Source organism: Carcharodon carcharias, chromosome 5 (genome assembly GCF_017639515.1).
Source record: "Carcharodon carcharias isolate sCarCar2 chromosome 5, sCarCar2.pri, whole genome shotgun sequence".
NCBI classification, from domain to species: Eukaryota; Metazoa; Chordata; class Chondrichthyes; order Lamniformes; family Lamnidae; genus Carcharodon; species Carcharodon carcharias.
The window spans coordinates 9841151-9865498 of NC_054471.1; the positions used below are offsets into that span (position 1 = coordinate 9841151).

The following is a 24348-nucleotide window of genomic DNA, read 5'->3' on the forward strand; positions in this document are numbered from 1 at the left end:
TGCGTGAGGAGTTGTGGGGTGTTTGGGGGTTGTAGCGTGTGTGAGGAGGTGTGGGATGTAGTGGGGTGTAGGGTGTGTGAGGAGGTGTGGGGTGTAGGGGGGTGTAGGGTGTGTGAGGTGGTGTGGGGTGTAGGGTGTGTGAGGAGGTGTGGGGTTTAGGGGGGTGTAGGGTTTGTGAGGAGGTGTGGGGTTTAGGGGGGTGTAGGGTTTGTGAGGAGGTGTGCGGTGTAGGGGGGTGTATGGTGTTTGAGGAGGTGTGGGGTTTAGGGCGTGTGTGGATGTGTGGGGTGTAGGGTGTGTGAGGAGGTGTGGGGTGCTGTGGGGTGTAGGGTGTGTGAGGAGGTGTGGTGTGTAGGGGGGTGTGGGTAGTATGAGGAGGTGTGGTGTGTAGGGGGGTGTAGGGTGTGTGAGGAGGTGTGGAGTGTAGGGTGTGTGAGGATGTGTGGGGTGTAGGGGGATTGTAGGTTGTGTGAGGAGGTGTGTGGTGTAGGGTGCGTGTAGGGTGTGTTAGGAGGTGTGGGGTGTAGGGGTGTGTAGGGTGTGTGAGGAGGTGTGGGGTGTAGGGAGTGTAGTTTGTGTGTTGAGGTGTGGGGTGCAGCGGGGTGTAGGGTGTGTCAGGAGGTGAGTGGTGTAGGGGGGTGTAGGGTGTGTGAGGAGGTGTGGGGTGTAGGGGGGTGAAGGTTGTGTGAATAGGTGTGGCGTGTTGGGGGTTGTAGTGTGTGTGAGGAGGTGTGGGGTGTAGGGGGGTGTAGGGTGTGTGAGGAGGTGTGGGGTCTAGGGTGGTGTAGGGTGTGTGAGGAGGTGTGGGGTATAGTGAGCTGTACGGTGTGTGAGGAGGTGTGGGGTGTAGGGGGGTGTAGAGTGTATGAGGAGGTGGGTGTAGGGGGTGTGCCGTGTGTGTGAGGAGGTGTGGGTTTTAGGGGGATGTAGGGTGTGTGAGGAGGTGTGGGGTGTAGGGGGTGTGTATGGTTTGTGAGGATGTGTGGGGTGTAGGGGGTGTGTAGGTTTGTGAGGAGGTGTGGAGTGTAGGGGGGTGTAGGGTGTGTGAGGAGGTGTGGGTTGTAGGGTGTGTGAGGAGGTGTGGGGTGTAGGGGGGGTGTAGGGTGTGTGAGGAGGTGAGGGTTGTAGGGTTTGTGAGGAAGTGTGGGGTGTAGGGGGGGTAGGGTGAGTGAGGAGGTGTGGGGTGCAGGGGGGTGTAGGGTGTGTGAGGAGGTGTGGGGTGCAGGGGGGTGTAGGGTGTGTGAGGAGGTGTGGGGTGCAGGGGGGCGTAGGGTGTGTGATGAGGTGTGTGTAGGGGGGTGTAGGGTGTGTGAGGAAGTGAGGTGTGTAGGGGGGTGTAGGGTGTGTGAGGATGTGTGGGGTGTAGGGGGGGTGTACGGTTTGTGAGGAGGTGTAGGGTGTAGGGGGCTGTAGGGTGTGAAACGAGGTGTGGGGTGTAGGGTGTGTGAGGAGGTGTGGGGTGTAGGGGGGTGTAGGGTGTGTGAGGAGGTGTGATGTGTAGGGGGGCGTAGGGTTTGTGAGGAGGTGTGGGGTGTAGGGTGTGTGAGGAGGTGTGGGGTGTAGGGTGTGTGAGGAGGTGTGGGGTGTAGGCGGTTGTTGGCTTTGTGAGGAGGTGTGGGATCAAGGGGGGTGTAGGGTGTGTGAGGAGGTGTGGGGTGTAGGAGGGTGTAGGTTGTGTGAGGAGGTGTGGGTTGTAGGGGGGTGTAGGGTGTGTGAGGAGGTGTGGGGTGTAGGGGGTGTAGGGTGTGTGAGGAGGTGTGTAGTGTAGGGTGTGTGACGAGGTGTTGGTTGTTGGGGAGGTGTGGATTGTTGGGGGATTTAGGGTGTGTGAGGTGGTGTGGGGTGTAGGGGGGATGGAGAGTGTGTGAGGAGGTATGGGGTGTAGCGGGGTGTAGGGTCTGTGAGGAGGTGTGGGGTGTAGGGGGCGTAGGTTTTGTGAGGAGGTGTGGGGTGTAGGGTGTGTGAGGAGGTGTGGGGTGTAGGGTGGTGTAGGGTGTGTGAGGATGTGTGGGGTGTAGGGGGGGTGTAGGGTGTGTGAGGAGTTGTGGGGTGTAGTGTGGGTGTAGGGTGTGTGAGGACGTGTGGGGTGTAGGGGGGTGTAGGGTTTGTGAGGTGGTGTGGGGTGTAGGCGTTTGTAGTGTGTGTGAGGAGGTGTGGGGTGTAGGGGGGGTGTACGGTTTGTGAGGAGGTGTAGGGTGTAGGGGGCTGTAGGGTGTGAAACGAGGTGTGGGGTGTAGGGTGTGTGAGGAGGTGTGGGGTGTAGGGGGGTGTAGGGTGTGTGAGGAGGTGTGGGGTGTAGGGGGGCGTAGGGTTTGTGAGGAGGTGTGGGGTGTAGGGTGTGTGAGGAGGTGTGGGGTGTAGGGTGTGTGAGGAGGTGTGGGGTGTAGGGGGTGTAGGGTGTGTGAGGAGGTGTAGGGTGTAGGGGGGTGTAGGGTTTGTGAGGAGGTGTGGGGTGTAGGTGTGTGTAGTGTGTGTGAGGAGGTGTGGTTTGTAGGACGATGTAGGGTGTGTGAGGAGGTGTGGGGTGTAAGGGGGTGTACGGTGTGTGAGGAGGTGTGGGGTGTAGGGGGGTGTAGGGTGTGTGAGGAGGTGTGGGTTGTTTGGGGGTGTAGGGTGTGTGAGGAGGTGTGGGGTGTAGGGGGTGTAGGGTGTGTGAGGAGGTGTGGGGTGTAGGGGGGTGTAGGGTGTGTGAGGAGGTGTGGGGTGTAGCGTGTGTGACGAGGTGTTGGTTGTCGGGGGGTGTAGGGTGTGAGAGGAGGTGTGGGGTGTAGGGGGGGTGTAGGGTGTGTGGGGAGGTGTGGGGTGTAGGGGGGTGTAGGGTGTGTGAGGAGGTATGGGGTGTAGGGTGTGTGAGGGGGTGTGTGTTGTACGGTGGTGTAGGGTTTGTGAGGAGGTGTGGGGTGTAGGGTGTGTGAGGAGGTGTGGTGTGAGGGGGGTGTAGGGTGTGTGAGGAGGTGTGAGGTGTAGGGGTGTGTAGGGTGTGTGAGGTGGTGTGTGAGGAGGTGTGGGGTGGAGGGTGTGTGAGGAGTTGTGGGGTGTAGGGGGGTGTAGGGTGTGTGAGGAGGTGTGGGGTTTAGGGGGTTGTAGGGTATGTGAGAATGTATGGGGTGTAGGGGGGTTTTGGGTGTGTGAGGACGTGTGTGGTGTAGGGTGTGTGAGGAGGTTTGGGCTGTATGGGGTGTGTAGGAGTCTGAGGAGCTGTGGGGTGTAGGGGGGGGTGCATGGTGTGTGAGGAGGTGTGGGGTGTAGATGGTGTGTAGCGTGTGCGAGGAGATGTGGGGTGTAGGGGGGCTGGTAGGGTTTGTTTGGAGGTGTGGGGTGTAGGGTGTGTCAGGAGGTGTGGGGTGTAGGGGGGTGTAGGGTGTGTGAGGAGGTGTGGGGTGTAGGGGGGTGTTGGGTGCGTGAGGAGGTGTGGGGTGTTTGGGGGTTGTAGCGTGTGTGAGGAGGTGTGGGGTGTAGGGGGGGTGTAGGGTGTGTGAGGAGGTGTGGGGTTTAGGGGGGTGTAGGGTTTGTGAGGAGGTGTGCGGTGTAGGGGGGTGTATGGTGTTTGAGGAGGTGTGGGGTTTAGGGCGTGTGTGGATGTGTGGGGTGTAGGGTGTGTGAGGAGGTGTGGGGTGCTGTGGGGTGTAGGGTGTGTGAGGCGGTAAGGGGTGTAGGGTGTGTGTGGAGGTGTGGGGTGTAGGGGGGTGTGGGTAGTATGAGGAGGTGTGGTGTGTAGGGGGGTGTAGGGTGTGTGAGGAGGTGTGGAGTGTAGGGTGTGTGAGGATGTGTGGGGTGTAGGGGGATTGTAGGTTGTGTGAGGAGGTGTGTGGTGTAGGGTGCGTGTAGGGTGTGTTAGGAGGTGTGGGGTGTAGGGGTGTGTAGGGTGTGTGAGGAGGTGTGCGGTGTAGGGAGTGTAGTTTGTGTGTTGAGGTGTGGGGTGCAGCGGGGTGTAGGGTGTGTCAGGAGGTGAGTGGTGTAGGGGGGTGTAGGGTGTGTGAGGAGGTGTGGGGTGTAGGGGGGTGAAGGTTGTGTGAATAGGTGTGGCGTGTTGGGGGTTGTAGTGTGTGTGAGGAGGTGTGGGGTGTAGGGGGGTGTAGGGTGTGTGAGGAGGTGTGGGGTCTACGTGGGTGTAGGGTGTGTGAGGAGGTGTGGGGTGTAGCGGGGTGTATGGTGTGCGACGAGGTGTGGCATGTAGGGGGGTTTAGGGTGTGTGAGGAGGTGTGGGGTGTAGGGGGGTGTAGGGTGTGTGAGGAGGTGTCGTGTGTAGGGGTGTGTAGAGTGTGTGAGGAGGCGTGGGGTGTTGGGGGGTGTAGGGTGTTTGAGGAGGTGTGGGGTGTAGGGTGTGGGAGGAGGTGTGGGGTGCAGGTGGGTGTCGGGTCTGTGAGGAGTTGTGGGGTGTAGGGGGCTGTAGAGTGTGTGAGGAGGTGTGAGGTTTAGGGGGGTCCAGGGTGTATGAGGAGGTGTGGTGTGTAGGGGGGTGTAGGGTGTGTGAGGATGTGTGGTGTGTAGGGGGGGTTTCTGGTGTGTGAGGAGTTGTGGGGTGTAGGGGGGTGTAGGGTGTGTGAGGAGGTGTGGGGTGTGGGGGGGTGTAGGGTGTATGAGTAGGTGTAGGGTGTAGGTTGGTGTAGGGTGTGTAAGTAGGTGTAGGGGGTGTGTAGGGTGTGTGAGGAGGTGTGGGGTGTAGGCGGTTGTTGGCTTTGTGAGGAGGTGTGGGATGTAGGGGGGTGTAGGGTGTGTGAGGAGGTGTGGGTTGTTGGGGGGTCTAGGGTGTGAGAGGAGGTGTGGGGTGTAGGGTGTGTGAGGAGGTGTGGGGTGTAGGGGGTTGTAGGGTGTGTGAGGAGGTGTGTGAGGAGGTGTGGTGTGTATGGTGTGTGTGAGGAGGTGTGTGAGGAGGTCTGTGGTGTAGGGTGTGTGAGGAGGTGTGTGAGGAGGTGTGGTGTGTATGGTGTGTGTGAGGAGGTGTGTGAGGAGGTCTGTGGTGTAGGGTGTGTGAGGAGGTGTGTGAGGAGGTGTGGTGTGTATGGTGTGTGTGAGGAGGTGTGTGAGGAGGTGTGGGTTGTCGGGGGGTCTAGGGTGTGAGAGGAGGTGTGGGGTGTAGGGTTTGTGAGGAGGTGTGGGGTGTAGGGGGTTGTAGGGTGTGTGAGGAGGTGTGTGAGGAGGTGTGGGATGGAGGGTGTGTGAGGAGGTGTGTGAGGAGGTGTGGTGTGTATGGTGTGTGTGAGGAGGTGTGTGAGGAGGTGTGGGGTGTAGGGTGTGTGAGGAGGTTTGGTGTGTAGGTTGGTGTAGGGTGTCTGAGGAGGTGTGGGTTGTAGGGGGGTGTAGGGTGTTTGAGGAGGTGTTGGGTGTAGGGGGGTGTAGGGTGTGTGAGGAGGTGTGGGGTGTAGGTTGGTGTAGGGTGTGTGAGGAGGTGTGGGGTTTAGTGGGGTGTAGGGTGTATGAGGAGGTGTGGGGTGTAGGGGGTGTGTAGTGTGTGTGAGGAAGTGTGGGGTGTAGGTGGGTGTAAGGTGTGCGAGGAGGTGTGGGGTGTAGGGGGTGTGTAGGAGTGTGAGGAGGTGTGGGGTGTAGGGGGGGTGCATGGTGTGTGAGGAGCTGTGGGGTGTAGGCGGTGTGTAGGGTGTGCGAGGAGATGTGGGGTGTAGGGGGGCTGGTAGGGTGTGTGAGGAGGTGTGCGGTGTAGGGGGGGTGTAGGGTGTGTGAGGAGGTGTGTGGTGTAGGGGGGTGTAGGGTGTGTCAGGAGGTGTGGGGTGTAGGTTGTGTGAGGAGATATGGGGTGTAGGGGGTTTAGGGTGTGTGAGGAGGTGTGGGGTGTAGTGGGGGTTTAGGGTGTGTGAGGAGATTTGGGTGTGCGCAGTGTCCAGGATGTGGGGGATGCGGGTGTGGTTTCAGCCTTAGGGTTTGATGCTGTGTCTTGGTTTAGTGGCTGTATCAGATTGGGACTCACAGCACCGGCTTCGTTCATTGTTTTGGTTCGGTTGGGTTTGGGTTCTGCCTCCATGTCCTATCTATGGCTGAGATGACAGAGCGATGGGTCAGACCTGCCTTTGGATAGAAAACTAATGAAGGAAGTCTTCAGCGCATCTACTCAATGTGGTTGTGAGTTCCACATTCCCAGCGCACATGGGTAAAAACTTGTTTATTGATTATTAATGTTACTGCTCATATTTTACTGTGCTTGTTGGTCCCTCTTTTTTTGGGCTCCTCCAGCATAACAACGAGTTTCAAATCTGCACGTGTAAACCAGAAAGAAGTGAACACTGCGGTTGTAAAATACTAACAAGGGGACACTCTGTGTGATCTGTTAAAATAAAGCTCCTCACCCTTTCCAAAACACTCAATATTTCCAAATCCTAGCATAGGGACATTCAGCCCCTCAAACCTGTTCTGCTATTCAGTTAGATCACGGCTGACCTGCCTCCTAACTCCATTTACCTGCCTTGGTTCCTTAATCCTTAATACACTTGCCTAAATAAACCTATCAATATTAGTTTTGAAATTTCCAATTGACTGTCAGCCCCAGCAGCTTACTCCCACTTCCCCCATCTCGACATGACTCCCTGAGCCCCTGCCTCCCTACTCTTTGTGTTCCATTTGAAACTCAGTGCAGTTCCAGCGTTACAATGATGGGAGTAATCACCAAAAGGAGTGAAGGCCCTCCCATCAGGCATTCATCTCCATGTGTCAAACAACAGGTTGTTTGTTGTTTTGGTGAAATAAACCTTCAAGCACAGTGTCAATCGAAAACATTCCTCTGCAAGTTCCCTTCAGCAAAATAATAAGATGTTAAAAGATACATTTCAGGAGCTTATTAATTATGTGAAATTACTTTGGGAATGAGCACCAAATAAATAAAGCTGTAATTAATCACAGAAAGCACCGGATGAGCTGACAGCCTCCAGTTGAACTCTCGGACTGATCTAAATTAGGACATGTGGACCAAAAGGATAGGTTTTCAGTGGTATATCCAAGGGGCAGTGAGAGGTGGAGAGGTTTGGGAAGGGAATTCCAAATTTCAGAGTCTAGAATGCTAAAAGTGCAATCATGAAGCATGTAAAATCAGGAATATGCAAGAAGTCGGAATCAGAAGAGTCGGATACTCGGAGGAGTGCAAGGCTGGAGGAGGCTGAACAAGCCAGTGTTCAGCAGGTATGAGTTATAGAAACTAAAAGGAGCCCGGCTGAGAGAATTAGTGAAGGAAGAAATTCGAGCACTGAAGTAAACACTTGGGCATCAGCAGAAGCTCAGCATTTTCACAAACACCTCTTGAGTTAGAAGCCTCATGGGTTCAACAACGATTCTGGATAATTGATCACATGATCCAAGCTGACAGTTCAGTGAAGCACTGAGGGAACAGAGCCCTGTAAGAGGGTCAGGACTGAGGAAGTGCTGCACTGTCAAAGGGTCAGTGCTGAGGGAATGCTGCACTATCAGAGGGTCAGTACTGAGGGAGTGCTGCACTGTCAGAGGGTCAGAACTGAGGGAGTGCTGCACTGTCAGAGGGTCAGTACTGAGGGAGTGCTGCACTGTCAGAGGGTCAGTACTGAGGGAGTGCTGAACTGTCAGAGGGTCAGAATTGAGAAGGTGCTGCAAAGTCAGATGGTCAGTACTGAGGGAGTGCTGAACTGTCAGAGGGTCAGTACTGAGGGAGTGCTGCACTGTCAGAGGGTCAGTACTGAGGGAGTGCTGCACTGTCAGAGGGTCAGAACTGAGGGAGTGCTGCACTATCAGAGGGTCAGTACTGAGGGAGTGCTGCACGGTCACAGGGTCAGAACTGAGGGAGTGCTGCACTGTCAGAGGGTCAGTACTGAGGGAGTGCTGCACTGTCAGAGGGTCAGTACTGAGGGAGTGCTGCACTGTCAGAGGGTCAGAACTGAGAAGGTGCTGCACTGTCAGAGGGTCAGTACTGAGGGAGTGCTGAACTGTCAGAGGGTCAGTACTGAGGGAGTGCTGCACTGTCAGAGGGTCAGTACTGAGGGAGTGCTGAACTGTCAGAGGGTCAGAACTGAGGGAGTGCTGCACTGTCAGAGGGTCAGTACTGAGGGGGTGCTGCACTGTCAGAGGGTCAGTACTGAGGTAGTGCTGCACTGTCAGAGGGTCAGTACTGAGGGCGTGCTGCACTGTCAGAGGGTCAGTACTGAGGGAGTGCTGCACTGTCAGGGTCAGAACTGAGGGAGTGCTGCACTGTCAGAGGGTCAGTACTGAGGGGGTGCTGCACTGTCAGATGGTCAGTACTGCTGTAGAGCTGCACTGTCAGAGGGTCAGTACTGAAGGAGTGCTGCACTGTCAGAGGGTCAGTACTGAGGGAGTGCTGCACTGTCAGAGGGTCAGTACTGAGGGAGTGCTGCATTGTCGGAGGGTCAGTACTGAGGGAGTGCTGCACTATCAGACGGTCAGTGCTGAGGGAGTGCAAAAATGTCAGATGGTCAATACTGAGGGAGTGATGCATTATCAGAGGGTCAGTTCTGTGGGTGTACCACACATTCGGAGGGTCAGTACTGAGGGACTGTCGCACTGTCAGAGTGGCAATACTGAACGAGTGCTGCACTGTCTGATGGTCAGTATTGAGGGATTGCCGCACTGTCAGAGAGTCAGTACTGAGGGAGTGCTGCACTGTCAGAGGGTCAGTACTGAGGGAGTGCTGCACTGTCAGAGGGTGAGTACTGAGGGAGTGGCGTACTGTCAGAGGGTCAGTGCTGAGGGGGTGCTAAAATGTCAGATGGTCAGTACTGACGGAGTGCAGCACTGTCAGAGTGTCAATACTGAGGAAGTGCTGCACTGTCTGACGGTCAGTACTGATGGAGTGATGCGCTGTCAGAGGGTCAGTACTGAGGGAGTGCCACACTATCAGAGGGACAGTACTGAGGGAGTGCTGCACTGTCAGAGGGTCAGTACTGAGGGAGTGCTGCACTGTCAGAGGGTCAGAACTGAGGTAGTGCTGCACTGTGAGAGGGTCAGAACTGTGGTAGTGCTGCACTGTCAGAGGGTCAGAACTGAGGTAGTGCTGCACTGTCAGAGGGTCAGTACTGAGGGAGTGCCGCACTGTCAGAGGGTCAGTACTGGGGGAGTGCTGCACTGTCAGAGGGTCAGTACTGAGGGAGTGCTGCACTGTCAGAGAGTCAGAACTGAGGGAGTGCTGTGCTGCTAGAGGGTCAGTACTGAGGGATTGCTGCATTGTCAGAGGGTCAGTACTGAGGGAGTGCCACACTGTCAGATGGTCAGTACTGAGGTAGTGCTGCACTGTCAGAGGATCAGTACTGAGGGTGTGCTGCACTGTCAGAGGGTCAGTACTGAGGGTGTGCTGCACTGTCTGAGGGCCAGTACTGAGGGAGTACCGCACTATCCAAGCTTCAGTACTGAGGGAGTGCCTCACTGTCAGAGGGTCAGAACTGAGGGAGTGCTGCACTGTCAGAGGGTCAGTATTGAGGGAGTGCTGCACTATGAGAGGGTCAGTACTGAGGGAGTGCTGCACTGTCAGAGGGTCAGTACTGAGGGAGTGCTGCACTGTCAGAGGGTCAGTACTGAGGGAGTGCCACACTGTCAGTGGGTCAGTGCTGAGGGAATGCTGTAATTTCAGATGGTCTGTACTGAGGGAGTGACGCACTATCGGAGAGTCAATAGTAGGGGAGTGCTGTAATGTAAGAAGGTCAGTACTGAGGGATTGATGCACTGTCAGAGGGTCAGTACTGAGTTAGCGCTGCACTGTCAGAGGGTCAGTACTGAGGGAGTGCTGCACTGTCAGAGGGTCAGTACTGAAGGAGTGCTGCACTGTCAGAGGGTCAGTACTGAGGGAGTGCTGCACTGTCAGAGGGTCAGTACTGAGGGAGTGCTGCATTGTCGGAGGGTCAGTACTGAGGGAGTGCTGCACTATCAGACGGTCAGTGCTGAGGGAGTGCTAAAATGTCAGATGGTCAATACTGAGGGAGTGCCGCACTGTCAGAGGGTCAGTGCTGAGGGAGTGCTGCACTGTCAGAGCATCAGTACTGAGGGAGTGCCGTACTCTCAGAGGGTCAGTACTGAGGGAGTGCTGCATTGTCAGAGGGTCAGTACTGAGGGAGTGCCACACTATCAGAGGGACAGTACTGAGGGAGTGCTGCACCGTCAGAGGGTCAGTACTGAGGGAGAGCTGCACTGTCAGAGGGTCAGTACTGAGGGAGTGCTGCACTGTCAGAGGGTCAGTACTGAGGGAGTGCTGCACTGTCAGAGCATCAGTACTGAGTTAGTGCTGCACTGTCAGAGGGTCAGTACTGAGGGAGTGCTGCACTGTCAGAGGGTCAGTACTGAAGGAGTGCTGCACTGTCAGAGGGTCAGTACTGAGGGAGTGCTGCACTGTCAGAGGGTCAGTACTGAGGGAGTGCTGCATTGTCGGAGGGTCAGTACTGAGGGAGTGCTGCACTATCAGACGGTCAGTGCTGAGGGAGTGCAAAAATGTCAGATGGTCAATACTGAGGGAGTGATGCACTATCAGAGGGTCAGTTCTGTGGGTGTACCGCACATTCGGAGGGTCAGTACTGAGGGACTGTCGCACTGTCAGAGTGGCAATACTGAGCGAGTGCTGCACTGTCTGATGGTCAGTATTGAGGGATTGCCGCACTGTCAGAGAGTCAGTACTGAGGGAGTGCTGCACTGTCAGAGGGTCAGTACTGAGGGAGTGCTGCACTGTCAGAGGGTGAGTACTGAGGGAGTGGCGTACTGTCAGAGGGTCAGTGCTGAGGGGGTGCTAAAATGTCAGATGGTCAGTACTGACGGAGTGCAGCACTGTCAGTGTGTCAATACTGAGGAAGTGCTGCACTGTCTGACGGTCAGTACTGATGGATTGATGCGCTGTCAGAGGGTCAGTACTGAGGGAGTGCCACACTATCAGAGGGACAGTACTGAGGGAGTGCTGCACTGTCAGAGGGTCAGTACTGAGGGAGTGCTGCACTGTCAGAGGGTCAGAACTGAGGTAGTGCTGCACTGTGAGAGGGTCAGAACTGTGGTAGTGCTGCACTGTCAGAGGGTCAGAACTGAGGTAGTGCTGCACTGTCAGAGGGTCAGTACTGAGGGAGTGCCGCACTGTCAGAGGGTCAGTACTGGGGGAGTGCTGCACTGTCAGAGGGTCAGTACTGAGGGAGTGCTGCACTGTCAGAGAGTCAGAACTGAGGGAGTGCTGTGCTGCTAGAGGGTCAGTACTGAGGGATTGCTGCATTGTCAGAGGGTCAGTACTGAGGGAGTGCCGCACTGTCAGATGGTCAGTACTGAGGTAGTGCTGCACTGTCGGTGGTTCAGTACTGAGGGTGCGCTGCACTGTCAGAGGGTCAGTACTGAGGGTGTGCTGCACTGTCTGAGGGCCAGTACTGAGGGAGTACCGCACTATCCAAGCTTCAGTACTGAGGGAGTGCCTCACTGTCAGAGGGTCAGAACTGAGGGAGTGCTGCACTGTCAGAGGGTCAGTATTGAGGGAGTGCTGCCTTGTCAGAGGGTCAGTACTGAGGGAGTGCTGCACTGTCAGAGGGTCAGTACTGAGGGAGTGCTGCACTATGAGAGGGTCAGTACTGAGGGAGTGCTGCACTGTCAGAGGGTCAGTACTGAGGGAGTGCTGCACTGTCAGAGGGTCAGTACTGAGGGAGTGCCACACTGTCAGTGGGTCAGTGCTGAGGGAATGCTGTAATTTCAGATGGTCTGTACTGAGGGAGTGACGCACTATCGGAGAGTCAATAGTAGGGGAGTGCTGTAATGTAAGAAGGTCAGTACTGAGGGATTGATGCACTGTCAGAGGGTCAGTACTGAGTTAGTGCTGCACTGTCAGAGGGTCAGTACTGAGGGAGTGCTGCACTGTCAGAGGGTCAGTACTGAAGGAGTGCTGCACTGTCAGAGGGTCAGTACTGAGGGAGTGCTGCACTGTCAGAGGGTCAGTACTGAGGGAGTGCTGCATTGTCGGAGGGTCAGTACTGAGGGAGTGCTGCACTATCAGATGGTCAGTGCTGAGGGAGTGCTAAAATGTCAGATGGTCAATACTGAGGGAGTGCCGCACTGTCAGAGGGTCAGTGCTGAGGGAGTGCTGCACTGTCAGAGCATCAGTACTGAGGGAGTGCCGTACTCTCAGAGGGTCAGTACTGAGGGAGTGCTGCATTGTCAGAGGGTCAGTACTGAGGGAGTGCCACACTATCAGAGGGACAGTACTGAGGGAGTGCTGCACTGTCAGAGGGTCAGTACTGAGGGAGAGCTGCACTGTCAGAGGGTCAGTACTGAGGGAGTGCTGCACTGTCAGAGGGTCAGTACTGAGGGATTGATGCACTGTCAGAGGGTCAGTACTGAGTTAGTGCTGCACTGTCAGAGGGTCAGTACTGAGGGAGTGCTGCACTGTCAGAGGGTCAGTACTGAAGGAGTGCTGCACTGTCAGAGGGTCAGTACTGAGGGAGTGCTGCACTGTCAGAGGGTCAGTACTGAGGGATTGCTGCACTGTCAGAGGGTCAGTACTGAGGGAGTGCTGCATTGTCGGAGGGTCAGTACTGAGGGAGTGCTGCACTATCAGACGGTCAGTGCTGAGGGAGTGCTAAAATGTCAGATGGTCAATACTGAGGGAGTGATGCACTGTCAGAGGGTCAGTTCTGTGGGTGTACCGCACTGTCGGAGGGTCAGTACTGAGGGAGTGTCGCACTGTCAGAGAGTCAGTACTGACGGAGTGCAGCACTGTCAGAGTGTCAATACTGAGCGAGTGCTGCACTGTCTGATGGTCAGTACTGAGGGAGTGCTGCACTGTCAGAGGGTCAGTTCTGTGGGTGTACCGCACTGTCGGAGGGTCAGTACTGAGGGAGTGTCGCACTGTCAGAGAGTCAGTACTGACGGAGTGCAGCACTGTCAGAGTGTCAATACTGAGCGAGTGCTGCACTGTCTGATGGTCAGTACTGGGGGAGTGCTGCACTGTCAGAGGGTCAGTACTGAGGGAGTGCCGCACTGTCAGAGGGTCAGTACTGGGGGAGTGCTGCACTGTCAGAGGGTCAGTACTGAGGGAGTGCTGCACTGTCAGAGAGTCAGAACTGAGGGAGTGCTGTGCTGCTAGAGGGTCAGTACTGAGGGATTGCTGCATTGTCAGAGGGTCAGTACTGAGGGAGTGCCACACTGTCAGATGGTCAGTACTGAGGTAGTGCTGCACTGTCAGAGGATCAGTACTGAGGGTGCGCTGCACTGTCAGAGGGTCAGTACTGAGGGTGTGCTGCACTGTCTGAGGGCCAGTACTGAGGGAGTACCGCACTATCCAAGCTTCAGTACTGAGGGAGTGCCTCACTGTCAGAGGGTCAGAACTGAGGGAGTGCTGCACTGTCAGAGGGTCAGTATTGAGGGAGTGCTGCCTTGTCAGAGGGTCAGTACTGAGGGAGTGCTGCACTGTCAGAGGGTCAGTACTGAGGGAGTGCTGCACTATGAGAGGGTCAGTACTGAGGGAGTGCTGCACTGTCAGAGGGTCAGTACTGAGGGAGTGCTGCACTGTCAGAGGGTCAGTACTGAGGGAGTGCCACACTGTCAGTGGGTCAGTGCTGAGGGAATGCTGTAATTTCAGATGGTCTGTACTGAGGGAGTGACGCACTATCGGAGAGTCAATAGTAGGGGAGTGCTGTAATGTAAGAAGGTCAGTACTGAGGGATTGATGCACTGTCAGAGGGTCAGTACTGAGTTAGTGCTGCACTGTCAGAGGGTCAGTACTGAGGGAGTGCTGCACTGTCAGAGGGTCAGTACTGAAGGAGTGCTGCACTGTCAGAGGGTCAGTACTGAGGGAGTGCTGCACTGTCAGAGGGTCAGTACTGAGGGAGTGCTGCATTGTCGGAGGGTCAGTACTGAGGGAGTGCTGCACTATCAGATGGTCAGTGCTGAGGGAGTGCTAAAATGTCAGATGGTCAATACTGAGGGAGTGCCGCACTGTCAGAGGGTCAGTGCTGAGGGAGTGCTGCACTGTCAGAGCATCAGTACTGAGGGAGTGCCGTACTCTCAGAGGGTCAGTACTGAGGGAGTGCTGCATTGTCAGAGGGTCAGTACTGAGGGAGTGCCACACTATCAGAGGGACAGTACTGAGGGAGTGCTGCACTGTCAGAGGGTCAGTACTGAGGGAGAGCTGCACTGTCAGAGGGTCAGTACTGAGGGAGTGCTGCACTGTCAGAGGGTCAGTACTGAGGGATTGATGCACTGTCAGAGGGTCAGTACTGAGTTAGTGCTGCACTGTCAGAGGGTCAGTACTGAGGGAGTGCTGCACTGTCAGAGGGTCAGTACTGAAGGAGTGCTGCACTGTCAGAGGGTCAGTACTGAGGGAGTGCTGCACTGTCAGAGGGTCAGTACTGAGGGATTGCTGCACTGTCAGAGGGTCAGTACTGAGGGAGTGCTGCATTGTCGGAGGGTCAGTACTGAGGGAGTGCTGCACTATCAGACGGTCAGTGCTGAGGGAGTGCTAAAATGTCAGATGGTCAATACTGAGGGAGTGATGCACTGTCAGAGGGTCAGTTCTGTGGGTGTACCGCACTGTCGGAGGGTCAGTACTGAGGGAGTGTCGCACTGTCAGAGAGTCAGTACTGACGGAGTGCAGCACTGTCAGAGTGTCAATACTGAGCGAGTGCTGCACTGTCTGATGGTCAGTACTGAGGGAGTGCTGCACTGTCAGAGGGTCAGTTCTGTGGGTGTACCGCACTGTCGGAGGGTCAGTACTGAGGGAGTGTCGCACTGTCAGAGAGTCAGTACTGACGGAGTGCAGCACTGTCAGAGTGTCAATACTGAGCGAGTGCTGCACTGTCTGATGGTCAGTACTGGGGGAGTGCTGCACTGTCAGAGGGTCAGTACTGAGGGAGTGCTGCACTGTCAGAGGGTCAGTACTGAGGACTGAAATGTGGATAATTTTTTTCTCTCAGAGGGTTTTGCGACTTTGGAACTCTCCGCCTGTTTTGGATGAGACCTTATACCAAGGCCCATTTGTCTCCTGCAGGTATAAATGATCTCAAAGCACAGTTTTGAAGAATAAGAAATGTCACCCAGGTGTTCTGGCTGATGTTTATTCTTTCAGCAACATCACTAAAAACTGGTTATCTGGTCATTCTCACTTTGCTGTTTGTGGGAGCTGGCTGTATGTAAAATGTTAGTCGTCTTTCCTGGATTGCAACAGGGTCTATACTTCAAAAAACTGCTTAATCAACAGAAGAGCAATTGGGACGTTCTGAGGTGGTGATAATTGCTTGTTAAATTCAAGGTTTGCTGGGTCTTTCTCTGTTTGTCTGTGATTCTTTTGTTTGTTCTTTCTCAATGAGTCTTTAAAAAGAAAGATTCTGGCTGAAGTGCTCTTACCTGGTAGCTGCGAGAATGATGTCACGTCAATTGACTTCAGTTTATTACCACTCAGCGCTAGCTGGGTAAGTTTGGGTGTGTGTTTGAAGATATCTTTTGGAAGCTTGCCCAGACCATTATTTCTCATGTACAGCTCCTGCAAATTGCCTAAACCTTCAAAACTGGCAGCATTGATGGTGCTAAGCAAGTTGTTGTCCATGATTAACATCTGCAGGCCACTGAGTGGCTTAAAGGTTCCTTGTGGGATGTCAGTAATGCTGTTGTGATCCAGGTTCAGAAAGTAGAGCTTGCCCAGGCCTGTAAAAGATTTGCTCGAAAGCTTCTGGATCTTATTGAAGGCCAAATCCATGATCCTGAGGGCAGTCAGAGCCTGGAAGACATTGGGCGGCAGTGAAGTGATATCATTTAGTGGCATGTCCAAGTCAGACAGGTTATGGAGGCCGTAAAATGCCCCTGGTTTGATGGAACTAAAATGGTTTTGGCCCAGCATCAAGAAGCGAAGCCTGGACAGACCCTGGAAGGCCTTTCGTGGAAGCCTGGTGAGTTGGTTGCCATGGAGATTAACCAGTATTAGTTGGGTGGCACCAGAGAAGGCCTGGGGATGGATTGATCTGATGGCGTTGTGCTCAAAATTGATGCTCTCAATTTGTGGCGTTCCTTGAAGGAGTTTAGCAGGAAGGGTTTGCAGCTGGTTCTGACCTTTGAAAAAGAAGCACATATTAGCCCAGTGCAGATCTGTATGAGGTTCATGAACTCCTGGAGCAGTGTACTTCTGAAATACCATCAGTGGTCAATACAATCAGCCGGCCACCCTCCCTCCACATAACAACCACGTCCATATTTATATAGCACCCTTTACATAGTCATATATCCAAAGGAGCTTTGCATGAGGATTATTAAACCGTAGTAGAGACTGGATCACAAAAGGAGTTATTAGGACAAGTGACCAAAAGTTTAGTCAAAAAGGTAAGTTTTAAGAACATAACAAGTCGGAGCAGGAGGAAACATATGGCCCCTCAAGCCTGCTCCACCATTCAATATGATAATCCGTGACCTCAACTCCACTCCCATGCCTGATCCCCATATCCCCTCAAGAGACCAAACATTTATCAATCTCGGCCTTGAATATACTTGGGATAGAGAATTACTACGAGGCAGGAAGGATGTGCAGGCCTATGGAGAGAAAGCAAGGGAATGGCGCCAGGTGACTTGCTCATTCAGAGACACGATCGTCCAAATGGCCACCTTCTGCACTGTAACAATTCTGTGATTCACCACCTTATCAGGGAAGAATTTCTTGTCACTTCAATCCTAAATAACTGACCCTTTATCCTGAGATTGTGCCTCCATGTTCTAGACTCTCGAGTAAAGGGAAACACCTCAGCATCTACCCAGTGTTAGGAAATAGAGACAGGCTCAGTCAGTTATATTGGTATATGTAGTTGTTAGGAATGGGTTTTAGCTCTAAAGTTTACTTTTCTGTACCTGTGTGTTAAGGGAGGTCAAATGGAGTTTCAGTTTCACTTTAAAAAGGTGCTTGCATTTCTAATGAGAGTATCTAAACAAACAAATTAAAAGTTAGGATCCATCAAGCGGGGTTCCACTCCGGGATCAGGCTTGTCCAGGGGTAATCTCAGCTGGGATCATAACACCAGACAAACCTTCCAAGAATTTATATGGGCTGCATTTTCCCCCAGTCGGGGGGGGGGGGGGGGGGGGGGGGGGGGGGGGCGGTGGGGGTGTTGTACGTGAGCGGGTGCGAGCAGGCAGGTTCCCCATCAGCGCCCCCAGTCGGGGGTGCACTGCCATTTTACGTGGGCGGGCCAATTAAGGCCCGCCCAGCATGACGTCCGCCTGGATGCACTGTGCGCTCCCTGTGCGGGTGGGGGTGGGACATTCCCTGAGCCGGGAGTGGACTCTTTCATGCAGGCGCGCAGAAGAGCGCACAGATCTCCCTGAGGCAAAGTGCTGCCCCAGGGAGATTAGTGTTACTTTCAAAAAGGTAATAAAGGATGAGAAAAAATTTATTGACGTGTCCCCTCATGTGATACTGTCACATGAGCTGGGACAATTACTTTTATTAAAAATGTAACACAAATTTTAAATCCCTCATAAAACCTCATCCTGCCCATGGATGAGGTTTCATGTATTTTTTGAAGGCTGCCTGGACTCTTCGCCAGGTCCATTAATTGTGTCAATTGCTTTTTTAATGGCCTTAATAGGCTGTTGACAGGTGCGCGTCCGCCAAACTGAAAATCTAACTGACACGGGGTGATGTCGGGAGTTCCACCCAACATCACCCTGTGTCACTTTACCCATCAGTGAGCGGGCCCTGCCCCTGCTAACCGAGCAGAAGATGCTGCCCTATGTCTCAGTGATACTGCCTCTCATTGTTCTAAACTCCAGAGAACATAGGGCCTGTTCTACTTAATCTCTCCTCCTAGGACAGCCTTCCCTTCCCTAGGCTTGTTCCACAACACACCTGTACTCACTTTCATACATTGGCTTCCAGTAAAGCACTGTTTTGACTTCATTATGTTCAACCATTTTTCAAGTCCCCCCAGGACCTCGTCCTCCCTGCCTTTGAATCTCGTCCAGCCCCACATTCTTCCAGGTCCTCTGTGCTTATCTAAGTCAGGCTTTTTAATCATGGACGCCCATGATACAGCTGCCAAGGCTCTATTCTCCAGCATTCCCTCCATCCACCTCTCTTCCCTCACCTAAGACACTCCTTAAAATCTAACTCTTTGACAAAGCTTTCAGCCATCTTCCCAAATATCACCGTATGCAGCTCAGTGTCAAATTTTGATTTATAACAGTCCTGTGAAACGGCTCGGCGCTTTTATTCCATTTAAGGTGCAATATAAATACAAACTGTTGTTGGTATCAACCCTACAAATTAGACACTCAGAATACTTTAATCGATTTAACAGACAGGAGCAGGAGAGAGAGGTGGAGAGGTTTAGGGCGGGAATTACAGGAAGAATCCATTCCAAATCAGTGTTCACAGTATTCCCATTTCCCTGCCCGCTAATGCTCTCTCCACTCCATTTCTTCTCTTGAAACATTGACTTCTTCCTGCTGTGTGGTCTCAGGGCCACCAGCCTCTATCAGTTACCCCACCCAGGTGGCCAGCTTTACACAGCCAGTGCTGAATACCTTCCAACCATAGGGATACTGACAGCTGAGTTTGATCCTTTCCTCATACCCACAGTGGGGCGCTGGAGAATGGCCTGGCAGATGGACTGCCAAAAGGGTCCTGAGGCCAAATACGGTATTGCCCTCACCACCCCCCCACCTCTCCCATTCTGCCCCAGTTGTAATGCACAAATGCAACACACCCCAGAAATGGAACCAGATCAGACAGCTCAGGAACTCAGCTAACACACTGGGAGAGAAAGAATAAAAAGTACTTGCAAAAGTGCTTCCGCTTACACCCCCTTTAAGGCAATAGCCAAAAAAATAGATTTTATATTTTATACAGATCCAGCAAATTAACACAATACCTTGGACAGTGGAATTCAAAATGGCTTTCTCCAGCTTCAATTTCTGTAGACAGCAGGCTTATGCACAAATACTGGATGCTTCATTACGGCTATTTCACACATTTCTGTTAGATCTCACATGCCTTCTCCTGACACATAACCTTATTCTCCTTTATATGTGTTTCTACCTTCTTAATATGTAAATTCCATTGTTTCCATGAGTCTTTGGAACTTAACCTTTCCATTCTTATGAACATTTTCATGTTGCCAATATTCTCACTAACCTTTTTGAAATTCAAACCTCCCTTCGTCTATCTAAAACTGCAAATCCCTGTCACACCTTACATGCTAAGACCCCAACCATGTTTACATACTCAGCATTTTAAAGACACTTCTACACCTTACTTCCTTCGGTAACTTCAACTTGCAGAAGGCTTGGCTACAAAATGTAATTAAATCACATGCACAGACATAAAAACACAACCCCCACAAACCTACTTTACAATAAACCAGAAAAATATTATGAAAATTATTATACTTCCATAACATGGGTGGTTGGGTTCTTACAGGGCTTTGAGTTCACCTCCAACATCTCAATTCTCCCTGCTAAGATTGCTCTTGGACAATGACCTTTACAATGTGGAGAGGGTCAGCTGAGCCTTCAAGTTCAGCCATGTCCCACCAAGTGGTGAGTACAACACTAGACACGAATCTGAACATTCAATAAAGAGTGAACAACAAAACACAGCATTGTTTCTTCCACGAGAAATGCCCCTAACTCCCCTGGAACCATCAATGCATGCCAGCCATGAGGCATAACAGTACATTTAGCTCTCTGAATAAGCTAGTCTCAGTAATGATGATGTTCACATGAACAATCTGGAAACAACAAACTGTGAAATATTTACTAGTGAAGTTAACTTTCGCAAAAACACCCTTGTGCTCTCAAGTCTTACGTTAATGGCAATGGAGTGGGGTAGGAAAGTTGTGATCCCTGTTTAATCGGCTGCCCATTGTCAGCTGGTGGTGGGTTTCCCGAACGATTAGCTTCCCACGCCGGTAATCGTACATATTTTACATGCACATGGCTGGCACTTAGAATTTGAGTGAAAATCATATGGGAAAAGGCAAAAAGAGAGAAAGTGGAAGTGGTCGGGATTGGCACGCTGGTGGCAAAATTCAACCCTCAGGAAAAATTGTTTCCTGTGGCAGGAGGGTTGGTAAACAGAGAAAACAGAACTGAAGTAATTGGCAAAAGAACCAGATGGGAGACAGGGAGACAGTTGTTTCACACAGTGAGTTGCTGTGATCTGGAAAGGGAGGTAGAAGCAGAGTCAATAGGGAATTGGATAAATAATAACAGGGGAAATATAAGAAAGTCAACAAGAAAAGAGCAGCAGGAGTGAAACTAATTGGATCGCTGTTTCAAAGAGTTGGCACAGGCATGATGGGCCAAATGGCCACCTTCTGTGCCTGACTATATAACTCGTCAGAAACATTCTCAATCAGTTATGACAGGAGAACCATGAATAAGGCTTATTGTTGTGCTGTTCCGGAGAACACTAAACTGTGCCAGCTGTCATTAGCTGACCCGTGTTTGGGATTAACTATTCAGTCTGAGTTCCAATGGCCGTACTTACCCATCCTCAGAGCCCAGGAATCCTCAGGCAGCTTTGCTGGCATTGTCTTCAGGCCCTGCCGATAACAGTCCACCTCCGTGCGACTGATGGGTGGTTTCCGGCTACAGCTACACTCCTTAGGGCATTGTCCTGCTATTGCCTGACACACCCAAAGAGTGGCCCACAGCAGGCACTGCACGAGAACCATGCTCCTACCAGACTGAATGAAAGCAAAGAAAGCACAGACAGCATTTAGTGTGTTTATTTCACTTTCAGGGAAGGTATGTGTCTGACTCACCACATAACCCTGCGCCTGTAGAGAGAGAGACCGCTGCACACTCACTGGAAGCTCATTCACACTGTTGACAGAAAGGAATTGCATTTCATAGGGCCTCCCAAAATGTTTTCCTCTCAATAAAGTATCATTTTTGATGTGTAGTCACTGTTGGAGATAACACAGCTAGTTTCAGCACAGCCAGCTGCCACAACAGCAAAATGACAATAACCGGATAACCTGTTTTCATGATGTCAACTGAGGGATAAATATTGACCGGGACACTGGAGATAACTCTCCTGCTCTTCTTTGAAATACTTATGTTGACCTCAGTGGGACCACAATTTAATGCCTCATCTGAAAGACAGCACCCCCACCAGAGCAGCAGTCCCACTGTAGTATGCTGGGAGCGGCAGCTTCAATTTGGTGCTCAAGTTTCTGGAGTGGGACTCAAACCCACAAGTTTCTGACACAGAGATGAGAGTGCGGCCAACTGAGCCATGGTTAACACCTAATGCAGCAACCAATTGTTGCACAGTGAGATCCCACAAAGCAATGAGCTGATGGCCTGATAATCTCTTTTTGGTGACTTGATTGAGGGAAGAACGTTGGTCTGAACACCGGGGAGATCTCAATGCTGTTTCAATCATGGGATGTCCTGCATCTCTTATGGAACAGGCAGAGTGTGCTTCAGCCTGAAGCCTTATTAGAAATACGCAGCTCTCTCAATGTGAAAGAGAGACCGCTATATTACTGATTAAAACCTACTGCCAGCAACCAGCATTGATGTAAAAACAGCAGTGCTAAACCAGCCAGTAACAATTGTGAAGGTGACAGTGTTTGAAACCCAGTTAGGGAAATAGAAATGCTACAAACTGCAGAGTTAAAGGTTTCACTCACAAGTACATTACATAACATACCAGACCTGAGGCAGTGAAAAACTGCCACAGTAGCATTTTAAAAAACAGATAGATTTCGTATTCAAAGTTTCAGAATTCAAACAGTGCGAATCTTAAACCTCAGAGAATTCCAGACACTGAAAATAACAAAAAAAAACCCACTAGAGCTATACCTTGAGTGCCCTACCATCCATTCTTAATTAGCACATTCGTTTAGATAATATCACCAACTTTATCTTTAACACCTATGTGTTCTATTGTACTATTGTTGTTGACATCTTTTGATATTCTGCTTCTATCACTGCTTGTTTGTCGCTACAACCACACCAACCCCCTCCACCTCTCTGTCTCTCTATCTCTCCGCCCCCCACACACACACCTTAAACCAGCTTATATTTCAGCTCTTTCCTGGACTCGAACTCAAGTTCTGTCGAAGGGTCATGAGGACTCGAAACGTCAACTCTTTTCTTCTCCGCCGATGCTGCCAGACCTGCTGAGTTTTTCCAGGTAATTCTGTTTTTGTACTGAAAATAACCTGATTGTTTTCTGTACATTGCTTGAAAAATAAAACCAGAGTAATGCTTTTTAAAAAAGAACTGAAATACCAGAGATAAACTCCATACCTTTTGTCGAATTATAGGTCCTAGGTTTGTTCTCTCTCAACAGATTGGTCCCAATGAGCAGGAAGACTGATCCTTCCCACACTACAGCAATACGGGTTTCAGTTGTGTGAGGGAGCTGGACTGACTGCTCAGTCTATTCAAAGCCACTACCTCAAGCTAAGTAAGAAGGTGGGATTCTCCAATAGTGACACTGCCGAGGGAAGCAGAGAGCTACGTGGATATCAAAACATTGAAATGACATCAGACTCGGGCAATCTGGAAATGGGGATTGAACACTGGGGCTTTTTGCTCATGTTCACCATTAGGCTCTTTGACACAGCTGTGGAAGAATGGTCTTTCCAGGATCACAGATAAGGAGACAGATGTTGCTTAGGGCAGAAGTGCAGAGCCCAGGGCGATGAATAAATGGTGCACCAGCCAGTTTATTGACCTCGGAGAGCACTGTGGTTAGCGTCAGCAGGTGGCTTGGGGTTAGATAGTTTGCTTGTGTCTGTGGAGGACAGTGGAGTTCATTCTGTGAAAATATCCAGCATTACGTCAGGCGGGGAATCTGGATAAACCAGCGGATTCTACCGCAGGACCTGTACAGAGGCCAGGTCTGATCTGCAGATGTCTAATCTTCAGGCCATGTGGACTCTGAGTTTGTAGTTTGATATGAGGAATCAAGGTCCATCTAGTTCATCTACTACCATCATGGTAATGACATCATACAATGATAATAGAGTTGCACATTAATTGCAGCAATCAATCTCCATCAGTCTACAACAGAACTCACACGCGGGATGAAAAAACCCCAGCACCTCAGTGGTGAAGAGTTTTGGGAATATCAGTCCAAAGTCACCTATTCCTCTCAAACACATTACAACATGTCAAATTATTCATATAACGGATCCTGGAATGTTACTTTCTGAAATAGACCTCTTGAATGAATGAATGTGAAGGAAGATGGATTGTCTCAGGAGCAATGGCACAAGGGCTGTGTCCAGAATAAGTTGCCAGTTTTGATGTAAATGTGTTTGAACTGGTCAAGTTTGAAAGTAGGGGTAGGTCGGATTAACCCAGGCTGCTATTTGAAAATTAAAAGGAAAAGGGAATCATTGTCAGCTTTACTATTCAGGCAGTAAACCATTGGGTGAGAGACCACCATTGTAGAAACCACTGGAGTAAATAACCCCCCTATGTGTGTGTATCTGACAGGCTGTTAAACCAAAGCAACAACATGTGATGGAGGCTCAGGAAGCCCTCGAGATCGCCAAGGAGAATCTTAGAAAGAAGCACGAAAGTCTGAGACTGGTAGGGTAACGTTAGCTTCACCTAAAATTTCCTTCTTCCCCCTGCCCCCCTTACTTCTCTTATGTGGCCGTTGACTCAGACTGGCTATGAGATTCCATTGGTCCCAGCTATCCTCTGCTACCACAGTGATTGTTTACAAGCTATTAAACCATAGACAGAAGCACAGCCAAACTCCATCATGCCCTGACAAAACACAAACACAGACACGCACACACACACACGCACATACACACACACAAACACACACACACACGCACACAAACACACGCACACACACATACACACACACATACATAAACACATACATACACATAAGTATATACATATATACACATTTACATAAACACATACACACAAATATATATAATGTTATGATCCCAGTGGAGCCCGATAACTTTTTTAAAGAAAGGAATCTCCAATATGCCAAGGAAGCAAACTGACGGATAAGATTTCCCTTTTTAAGACTTTACTGTAACAAACAAACTAAAATCAAATATACCAAACATTAATTAACAGACAACTGAATACACCAACTAAAGAAAGAGTTAAGTTTTTCATTAGCTAACACAACTGAAACATGTCTTATGAAATGCTTTTACCCTATGCCACGTTTCTGGCAGAAAGTAGCTTTTAGGGAACAGCCTCAAAGTTACTGCCTGCTCTCCAGCAGAGGGCTATTTCCCTGTGTCACGCCAGGTCAAATCTTCCACTGTCCTTCGACAATCATTCCATTCTGCTTGGGTTTTGCAGATCCGATTATCACCAGCAAGACACGCTCGACAACTCCCTGTCCCTTAAATCTTCAAGAGCCACATGTCTTTCTTTTGAACAGAAACTAATTCTTGTTAACATCCTTCTTGATCTTTAACACAAACAGTT

The 24348-nt window shown here is 51.3% G+C and overlaps 2 protein-coding genes across 2 annotated transcripts in view; both read right to left on the bottom strand.

Annotated features, from left to right (window-relative positions):
* LOC121278234 (leucine-rich repeat and transmembrane domain-containing protein 2-like) overlaps positions 1-15503 on the bottom strand; it is a 64941-nt gene extending 49438 nt beyond the window's left edge. The window contains exon 1 of the mRNA XM_041188453.1: positions 15277-15503. Within this exon, the coding sequence (XP_041044387.1) occupies positions 15277-15484 (208 nt within the window). The 5' untranslated portion in view covers positions 15485-15503. The remainder of the gene's footprint in view (positions 1-15276) is intronic.
* Positions 15504-15524: 21 nt separating this feature from the next.
* On the bottom strand, positions 15525-20588 carry LOC121278095 (slit homolog 2 protein-like). The gene is made up of 3 exons (XM_041188159.1): positions 20402-20588; positions 15647-15975; positions 15525-15533 (listed from the first exon to the last, which is right to left on the bottom strand). The coding sequence occupies exons 1-3, from the start codon at positions 20586-20588 to the stop codon at positions 15525-15527; spliced, it is 525 nt and encodes a 174-aa protein (XP_041044093.1).
* Positions 20589-24348: the final 3760 nt, after the last annotated feature.